The 9,466-nt window shown below is 43.9% G+C and overlaps 1 protein-coding gene across 2 annotated transcripts in view; it reads left to right on the top strand.

Annotated features, from left to right (window-relative positions):
• The window catches only part of BZW1 (basic leucine zipper and W2 domains 1), a 10,265-nt gene extending 799 nt beyond the window's left edge, over positions 1-9,466 (top strand). The window contains exons 2-12 of one of the 2 annotated variants that reach the window (XM_042040908.1): positions 98-171; positions 1,935-2,111; positions 3,719-3,813; positions 4,056-4,121; positions 4,391-4,526; positions 5,115-5,224; positions 5,341-5,511; positions 6,417-6,563; positions 6,881-7,019; positions 7,873-7,995; positions 8,241-9,466. In XM_042040908.1, the coding sequence (XP_041896842.1) occupies positions 108-171; positions 1,935-2,111; positions 3,719-3,813; positions 4,056-4,121; positions 4,391-4,526; positions 5,115-5,224; positions 5,341-5,511; positions 6,417-6,563; positions 6,881-7,019; positions 7,873-7,995; positions 8,241-8,272 (1,260 nt within the window). In that variant the 5' untranslated portion in view covers positions 98-107 and the 3' untranslated portion in view covers positions 8,273-9,466. Of the gene's footprint in view, positions 1-97; positions 172-1,934; positions 2,112-3,718; positions 3,814-4,055; positions 4,122-4,390; positions 4,527-5,114; positions 5,225-5,340; positions 5,512-6,416; positions 6,564-6,880; positions 7,020-7,872; positions 7,996-8,240 lie in introns of those variants that run through there. The other variant, XM_042040909.1, reaches the window with a different exon arrangement.

Raw genomic sequence — 9,466 nt, 5'->3', positions numbered from 1 at the left:
CCCGCTCCCGTGTTTTGGAGGAGCGGCGCGGCGGGGGCGAGCGGGCAGCGCGGCCCCTGCCCGCAGCGTCCTCACGGGTGTCTCTGCTTCCTTGCAGGGTGTCTTTTATGAATAATCAAAAGCCGCAGAAGCCGACACTATCGGGCCAGCGTTTTAAAACCAGAAAAAGAGGTGAGTTACCGTGCCATGCCCGCTGCCAAGACCGGCTGCCGGCGCTGTGCGTACGGTAAAACGTCGGTTTCTGTCAGTAAACAAACCAGTGCCTTCATGCGCTCACCATAAACCTTTTACATGAAGCCCCACTAAGTGCAGAATCTTGAGGCTGACCCTGGGTGCTGCAATGTTCTCTGCACTAATAAATAATGTTTGGCAGTCAGAATTGTCATTGGATTTACTGTGATAACCTTGGCCTAAAAGATGGTCATTCTAGAACCGTCCTGAGTGTGTTTAGCCTGCAGGCAGAAGGATCTAGTACCCCAGAATTACAGGGAGCTCCAACGTTGTTGTAGGTTAATATGCACATCTGAGGAGCATCTAACAGAGTAAAAATTTCAGTCTTAGCCCCTGGATAAAAGTTACGTTGTCCTCTTCTAAATTTTAAAAACTTGACAGAAAAACCCTACCAAAAAATCCTACAAACCCACCCACCCACACATCTCCTAGTCAACATCCAAAAAACCCCCAACACATGGGATATGCAAAGGCCTGTCTCTACATGCACAGTTACTTCCATAAGAAGAGTTGGTGACTAAAGAGGTGGGATGAGTAACGTAATATTTTGGTGGAGCTTTTTTCCAGCAAAGAGGAAGTAGGGACAGCTCTTAGAGTTTCTGTTCAGTACAGTTTTACTTGTATACCAGCAGTGTTCCAGCTCTAACAGGCAGCTTTAGGGATGCTGTACATGCAGAAGCACACTTTGATTTATAGAACCTGTTCGAATGTCAAAGCACCTTGAGAATCTCTTGTATGAGAGAGCTTGATGTGGGCTGTCCAGCAGGTGAAATGCCAGCAGTCATGGGTTTAGTCTCTTTTTAAGCACTTAACCGTAGTTCAGCTTTGAAGCAGCTCTTCTGAACAATATGCTGCGTGGATCTGTCCTGGAAAATAACTGATCCAGTATTTCCGGACTTGCACCAGCTGTTACTGATGTGTTGATACTTGCATTGATGCTTGGACACCAGTATGCCATACTAAGCTGCTAACAGAACTGGCTGAGCTGTTGTAGACAGCACTCAAAATAAGATCTGCAGTTGAGTTCTCTTATCTTTGGAAACTTTTCATCTCATGATTTCCATAATCTAAGGACAAATTGAGATGAGGAAAATTGAAGGCCTCTTGTCTTTAAGACTTTGTTAGTTACATGGGTGGATTTGTTGCATGTTGACTATGCCCCCCCTGTAGTAAAAACAAGGCAATGATCAGCAGATGTGTCTCAGGTATGAAGAAGTGTGTGCTCTGCTTAACAACAGCAAAGGATGCTAAATAGATCTGCAGTTACAGTCCATTAACTTAGCTTGTATGTCTACATTTCCCCCTGGCACTTGAGGAAAAGTAATTGCCTCAAACTCGCGTAACTCCAGGTTAAGAGGAAGGGATGGTCTTCATAGCCACAAAGCAAATTGCCAGGTGACTTGGATGTGATAATGGTATGCAGTTTGTCAGTCAGAATATTTCATCTGAAACAGAGAGAGGCCCAACAAGCTGAGATGAACCATGGGTAATGGAGTCAGATGTACAAAATTGTAGGGACAAGTATTAAGAATTGCCTTCCAGCATGAGCTAAATCTCTGGTTTTGGAGGGAAAGAGTGATCTAAGATGAGAATAGGGGTATAAGAATCAAACTGAGAAGTCAGGTAAGCTTTATTAGAGCCCAGTAATGATCATCACAAAGAACTCTTCATGGAAATCTTCTTTCAACACTTTTGCTTTACAGATGAAAAAGAGAGGTTTGACCCTACTCAGTTCCAGGACTGTATTATTCAAGGTTTAACTGAAACTGGCACTGACTTGGAGGCAGTAGCAAAGTTTCTTGATGCTTCTGGTGCAAAACTTGATTATCGCCGCTATGCAGAAACACTTTTTGACATCCTGGTGGCTGGTGGAATGCTGGGTGAGTCCCTTTGGTGTGTCTGCTGTCAGCTTCATTCACTTCATTCTGCGAAAGTGTTTTCTTTCAGTGTAAAAACTCTGCTAAAGAGCCCATTGAGAGTGTAGAACAGGGTTTAAGTTAATCTGTGGTAAACTACATGACCATCTTGGTGACTGAGCAGTTACTGTAGAAATACTCTGTATAACCTGCCTCAGTTTTACTTGAGTCTGTTTGCATTCCTCAAGGTGTAGATTGTAGAAACACTGCTTAGAAGAAAGTACTTTGGATTTTTGGGTGTGGAGGTTGTGGTTGGTTTTGTTTGTTTGGCTAGTTTTTGTTGGTTGGGTTTTTGGGTTTTTTTACCAGGAGTAGATCTTGACTCTGGTCAAGTTCACTTGTAATGATGAGAGATGGATGAATGCTTGTTTCAGGTGTGTGGTCTGTGTTAACAAGAACAGTAGTTGTCCGGAAAGATTCTGACATGATCCTGTGCTTTTTGCGTCCTGCCTTGTTATTTTGGAAAGGAAACTTTTTTACAGAAGAATCTGAAGCGCTCAGTCTTGGACGTGCTATTGCAAATGATTTGTTGTTGACAATAGTGAGGTCATGGGCTCTAGCAGACATCAGGGAGTGAGAAATGAGAGGGTGGTCAAGTCAGCAAAAACCACGGGGACTGAGGAAGTGAAATGTGATGACAGGAAGTGTTGTGAACTCATGTACACAATGAGGAACAGATGCTCACCAGCCAGGTAAGCACATACTGTAATTCTTAGCATATGTGGGTTTACATTCAAGAGTCTGAACCAGTGCATAGTGTGTTAGGAAGTGTTCCTTCTAGGAATGAGGCTGATGGGGAAGAGAAAAAGGCATTGCTGCATTAATGGTGATAGGGGGTGCTTTACTCAACTCCCTCCCTGTAACAGGTAGCTAAGAAGACCAGCTTTGATTTTCAGTCAGATGAGGCCAGAATAAAAACTGACATCCTGTTGCCTTACCAGCTTTTAATATTATTGCCATAAATATTAATATCTGGTTTTAAAGTCGTGTTTCTGACTAATACATAACAAAAGGATCTCCATTGTATGAGGATGGCATAGAAATCAATGAGGTGTTCTGGCACTGAAGCTGGTGACCTGAATGCACCTTCATTAGTGAAGCAGCCTAATTACTAAAGTTTCAAGCTCCTCTCTGGAGCACTGAATTTTGAATGTATGTCTCTACATGTTTCAGTCTACTGTTGTGACTCTGTCACAAAAAAGGCATGAAGCAGCACTATTGCAGCAGACACTAAAAAGACACTTGCTGGAATTAAGCAGCTTCAGTGGCTTCCTTTAAGGGAAGAGGAGCTCATATGGCCATGTTAACTTACTCATGTAAACAAGATGTTGCCAATCCCCTTAGCAGTAGGGTGCCAGAATATTTAAATGTTCAAATCTAAGCTCCTGATTTTAAAGTTCTGGTGCAGCAGTGGAACAGATGGAAATGCAGGGGTGTCTTCAGTGATCAGGTCATTCAGTTCATCATGAAAGGACAGCATGTTGTATGCTATGGGTGTTGGAGTTCTGCTGTGGAGGCTGTTCAGTGCTTTCACTGGGAGTAACACTACTAATGCTGAAATCCTCTTCCAGCCCCAGGTGGGACCCTGGCAGACGACATGACACGCACAAACGTCTGTGTGTTTGCAGCACAGGAAGACCTAGAAACCATGCAAGCATTTGCTCAGGTTAGTTCTGAAATGAGGACAATTTAACTTAAAGCTGTTTAATGGCCAAAAAAATGTTTGTGTAGTTTTAAATATAGGTAAAAATAATGCACGGCTTTAAGAAGCAAACTGGAAGTGGTAGAGTAGAGGTGTTCCAAGCTGTGCTGTAAAGAGTTCAGACCTACTTCACTGAACTTAGTTTTTTAAAATTCTAATCAGATGATACTTCAGAGCAAAAGATAACGTACTCTATGTCTTTTTAGGTTTTTAACAAACTAATCAGGCGTTACAAGTACCTGGAGAAAGGCTTTGAAGATGAAGTCAAAAAGGTATGGAGTGGGTTTTTATCAGCAGATGAGTAAACCTTCACATTCTTCTAATTAATCACTTTGTGGAAGGGTTACATCATAAAACAGATTATTAAAATACAACCCTTGTAAGTTGTTAATAGAAGAATGGCTGGCTTGCATGACTACTAGTGGTTAGTGCTTCTGCTAGTTGAATAGCTTGATGAAACAAAATCGTTTAACGTGGAGGTACTGGCCAAAGTTTAGTGAGAGATGGTAGTTTTATGCAGCTCTTCTTACTTGTCCTGCAGTTGCTGCTGTTCCTGAAAGGGTTCTCAGAATCTGAGCGGAACAAACTGGCCATGCTGACGGGTATTCTGCTTGCCAACGGGACACTCAATGCATCAATTCTCAACAGTCTCTACAATGAGAACTTGGTTAAAGAAGGTGAGTGTCTCCCAACTCCTCCCTTAGGAAGGGGAGATAGAACCATGACAAGTAGGTGGAAATTGTGATGACAATACACCCTTGCAGCTCACAAGCTTCCTCTGGTGATAGATTGATTACAGGATTAGTAAAGGTAAATGTGATGCCCCACAACCTGGAAGATCTTGTTAAGAGTTAAGAAAATTAGTTTCTTGAGAAAGCTTGTGTGTAGGACTTCCTGTATGACACTGGGGGCTGCTGTGTTGGGGGCTCACTAGTGTTCCCAGCAAGACACTACTGTCTTTTGGAGAGGGATCTTTCAGGATGCAAAAGGTGTGTCATGTCTTTAGGTTGCTTCCTAAATTGCAGCAAGAAGAGTTGAGTTTAGTACAGGGAAGAGTTGGTGCTGATGAATGGTAGGAAAAGTCCAGCATGCTGGAGGCCACAGTGTCCTTGGGCAGAGAGAGGTACTGCAGACTGTGCCGGGGTTCATTGGAAGCACAGCTGCTGCTCTGAATACACTCTGACAAACAAGGTACCCTGCACTCAGGCCTTATGATTCCCTGTGTTCTGAATTTCACTAGTAATAGACCTATTCCTATTGCACAGGTGTTTCTGCAGCTTTTGCAGTCAAGCTGTTCAAATCATGGATAAATGAGAAAGACATCAATGCAGTGGCTGTCAGTCTTCGCAAAGTAAACATGGACAACAGGCTCATGGTGAGTACCACTGGAACTACTCTGCTGCTACATAAGCCAGTTTAGTGAACAGCATTTGCCAGCAAAGTACTCAACACACATTTCTTTTACAAAAGAGTTGTAAACTTCATTTTCAGGAGCTCTTCCCAGCCAACAAACAAAGTGTTGAACACTTCTCCAAGTACTTCACTGAAGCAGGACTAAAAGAACTTTCTGAGTATGTTCGGAACCAGCAATCCATAGGAGCTCGGAAGGAGCTGCAGAAAGAACTGCAGGAGCAGATGTCACGGGGAGATCCATTCAAGGATGTAAGTGTTTGTAGACAAGGTGGAGGTGCTTTCTGTCTTTCTGTGCCTCTCTTTCATACTGAACTTAGCTCTCACCAGGAATTAAAATGAGGACTGGGAGGGTGGTTGGTATTAGCTTTGTGGTCTCTGTCGGTTTGGCCAAATTTAGAAATACATCCTCCAAGAGAAGGCAGGCTATAACCACCCCTCCCCCACCAGCTTCAGGAAAAAATACATTTTCTTCGAAGGAAATGTGAAGGAGATAAAAAGTATTTAACAAACACGCGGGAAAAGGATAATAATGCTAAATAATAAAATCTCTCGCTGTGAAGAAAAAACCTGGGAAGGCGTTCGAGTCCTCCCTTTGGTCTACTTGGAGCTGGGGCTTGGCCCAGGGCCAGGCCCTCTGTGCTCAGTGGAAAGTCCTCCCAATGTGTTCTGATGTTGACACAGTCCAGCAGAAAAGAGAGAAAATCCAAAATTCCAGGGAAGGAAAAAAAGTTCAACTCTCAGTCTCTCTCCAGAGAAAAAGAAGCTGAACAACTGGCCAAAAGCTGACCTGGGAGCAGCAAGCCAGGTGCTTCCTCAGTCCCCTGCCACAGCTGAAAAAAGTCTCTATCTCTGTGTGACCTTGAACAAGCTGCACACTGCTTTGAAGAAGTTTTGTTTAGGGTTTCCTTCCCCCTCTCAGGCTCAGTTTAAAGGCATAGAAAGGTACAAAATTAATTCCTGGGCATAGGGCAGCGATATGGGATACACATCATAAAGTAACCCCAGGACATGGTCTTTCCTTAATGTCCTGAATCCTGCTGTATGATCAGGTTGGTTGTCATTCTGAAACCTTCTGGGTTGCCTTTAAAAGAGAAGTTTTAATTTAGCTTAGTGCCATATGTGACTGTTGTGCTGACTTTTATTCTGCCTGGCAGATCATCTTGTACGTGAAGGAGGAGATGAAGAAAAACAACATCTCAGAACAGACTGTGGTAGCCATAATCTGGTCAAGTGTAATGAGCACAGTGGAGTGGAACAAAAAGGAGGAGCTGGTAGCAGAGCAAGCCATTAAGCATTTGAAGGTATTGTAACTTCAGTATGGACTTCTGCACCCCTTGGGTAGGGCTTGGTTTTCCTTCTGTCTGCAGCTCCCTTTTAAATGTTAAAGGCTACAACCCTGCTGGTGTAGAGACAGCATGAGATGGGGAATTCGCCCCCTTGTGAGGGGTACTGCAGGCCAAGGGCCTGAGGGAGAGGCAGTGACTGCTGCAGAGCTGCTTGGGGTGGGGCAGTGGTTGCAAATTTCTAAGCAGTGGCTGATGGAAACTGCAAAACCAGCTTTAGTCAGGTGCTAAATGTGAAGTGCTCTGTGTGTGCCAATTTGTTGTTTTTGTTACAGCAATACAGCCCTCTACTTGCTGCCTTCACCACCCAAGGTCAGTCAGAGCTGACTCTTCTGTTGAAGATTCAGGAGTATTGTTATGACAACATTCACTTCATGAAGGCCTTCCAGAAAATAGTGGTGCTCTTCTACAAAGGTAGCTTCTGTGGGGTTGTACTTTCAGGGGTTTCGAGTTTTTGGAGGGGTTGGTGTTGGTTGGTTGGTTGGGTTTTTTAAAGCTTCTGAAACAGAATGCTTCGGTTCTGATAAATTCTTCAGGGAAGATCAGTGCTACAACATTGAACTTCATGAGCTGAAGAATATTCTATCTTCTGTTTGTAAAAATGCAAAGGTGCATGTGGCTGGTCCTTGGCACATGGGGAAGTGCAAAACAAAGTTGCTGCCTGTCTACAGTAGATTGGCTTAAGAGTTGTAGAACAAAGATAAATTTATATTTTAAGTTCCATGATAGTGTATTCTTCTTAGTTCTCTTAACTTTGACTATGAGTAGCTGGAGATTGAGGCCACCAATGTGTTCTGGGCTGCTCTAGGCTCTTTTTAAATGTCTGATAAAAGGTGTCAGTGAAAACACAACTGTGCACCTGTGGAAACTTGTTAAACTGAAGATTATATTGTACTTGCAAAATTTAAAAAACACCTAAGCACTTCCTGTCGTGTACTTCAGACTTTAAAAGAATTTGCATCTGTTCTTAGCTGTTAACTGAACCTTTGCTTAGGGTGTACCATCTCAAATAACTCTGAAATACTCCAGACTGTTAGTGGGAGTGAGAGTGCAGATCCTAGATACAGCACTGAGGAAACTCCCAGCATGAGGAACCATCCCAGATGCCTGGTTCTCAGAATTTCAAAACTGAAGGCACTCCTAGTGCAGGTCTGTCCAGCTGTAACCAGAGGAGTAGGTGATGCTGCTTCTAGGGGAGGAAGCAAAGGCTGCCAGTCAGGTTCTCAGCAGTTTGCTGTGTTAATATTGCTCTTGCTTATCTTTACAGCTGAGGTTCTGAGTGAAGAACCCATCCTCAAGTGGTATAAAGATGCACACCTTGCAAAAGGAAAGAGTGTTTTTCTGGAGCAGATGAAGAAGTTTGTGGAATGGCTCAAGAATGCTGAAGAAGGTAAGCAGCAGCTTAGCTCTGAAATGGAGCTTGTTCATTCTGGGAACCCTAATGCAATAATGTTGTGTTTTGGAGTGGGGGGATGTTAACTGTCCCCCCTGAGACTGGTGTGCCCGCTCCCCTGGGTGCCGGTGAAATCCATGTGGAGCCAGTAGCAGCTGTTGTGTGGGATGCGGGGCAGCAGCTGAGCTCGGGGCTGGGGGCTGAGCCATGGGCAGGCTGCTGACGAGGTCTCTCTGTTGCAGAGTCGGAGTCTGAAGCTGAAGAGGGTGACTGACCTGTGAAACTCTGGCCTCAGTAAAGCAAACAGGAGCTGTAGATAAGTGTCATGTCTCATGTGTCTTTCTGATTCTTACATCCTACCTCCCTGTATCAAGCATGATATAAGGGCTCTCATGTCAATTTATTTTAACTGTTTTCTATAGTTATTGAAATACTGGATTTAGTTTTTAAAACCATGTTCAAGTAGTTTACAGGAGCTGTTAGATTTGACTCTTAACCTGCATTTGTCCTTTCAGTTACCTTCTACCTCCTGTATTTTCTACTGTAATAATGTAATTTAAGGCCTTCCACAGTGAAATCCACTTCATCTGTTGGGATTTCTGTCTGTATTGGAGTAGATGTGATATGGTGAATGAGACTTAGGGCAGTTCTGCTTGCAAATTAAACTGTAAAAAAGCCTCCCAAGTGAAGAGGCCATCGCTTGTGTGGCACTGCAGTCTGTACCACCAACTAGCCCCCATCATAGGTGGCTGTCCGTGTCCCCAAGTACTTTGTCATCCCTTTACCAGTCTTCCAGCATAAAGCAATCCTCTATTCCAACTCCTGGGGAAGGTGGGTTTGCCCCACTGCTGGAAAGAAGCTGTTGTGGTGGCAGCAATTGGTACTGTGGTGAGACATGAAGAGTGACATCTCTGAGCCTGCTGGCTGTCACAGCTGGTGGCCCATGTTCCTGAGGGGCTGTCAGGTGGCCTTGCATCTCTGGGGGTGCCTTCCTTTCCCCTTTTCCTCATGGAAGTACAAGCAGTGCTGTTCCACATAGAGCTGCCCACCAGTTTTCTCAGGCCAGGTGCTGCTCCTGGCAGGGCTGGGGCAGGGAAGCAGCTGCTTTGTGCTGCTCTGTAAATGCACAGCTGCTGCAACCTAAGGCAGCCAAAACTCCACCCCTCCCCCTTGAAGTTTAGAGATTCTTTTATGCTGGCAGCTCACATGCTAAACCAAACAGCTTATCTGCTCCCTGAAACTTTAATTCCTAATGGAAATTCTCAGGACAGTTCAATTCAGAAAGATTGGGAAAGTCTATACTGTTGCAAGCTAACAGCATTAACTGAAATACTGGTAACCAGAGTACACCTACTAAAATAAATGAAAAAATTGGTCATCACAATGCAATCTGTTCAATACTACAGTGATCTTCCTTACTTTGTAACTTTTTTTTTTTAAAGCAAATAAAGGCCATCCTTACACTTAA

Source organism: Corvus kubaryi, unplaced genomic scaffold (genome assembly GCF_017639235.1).
Source record: "Corvus kubaryi isolate FWS band 111438036 unplaced genomic scaffold, C.kubaryi_AGA036_p1.0 37396, whole genome shotgun sequence".
NCBI classification, from domain to species: Eukaryota; Metazoa; Chordata; class Aves; order Passeriformes; family Corvidae; genus Corvus; species Corvus kubaryi.
The sequence above is the reverse complement of the archived record's forward strand: the minus strand, read 5'-3'. Positions and strand labels throughout refer to the sequence as shown.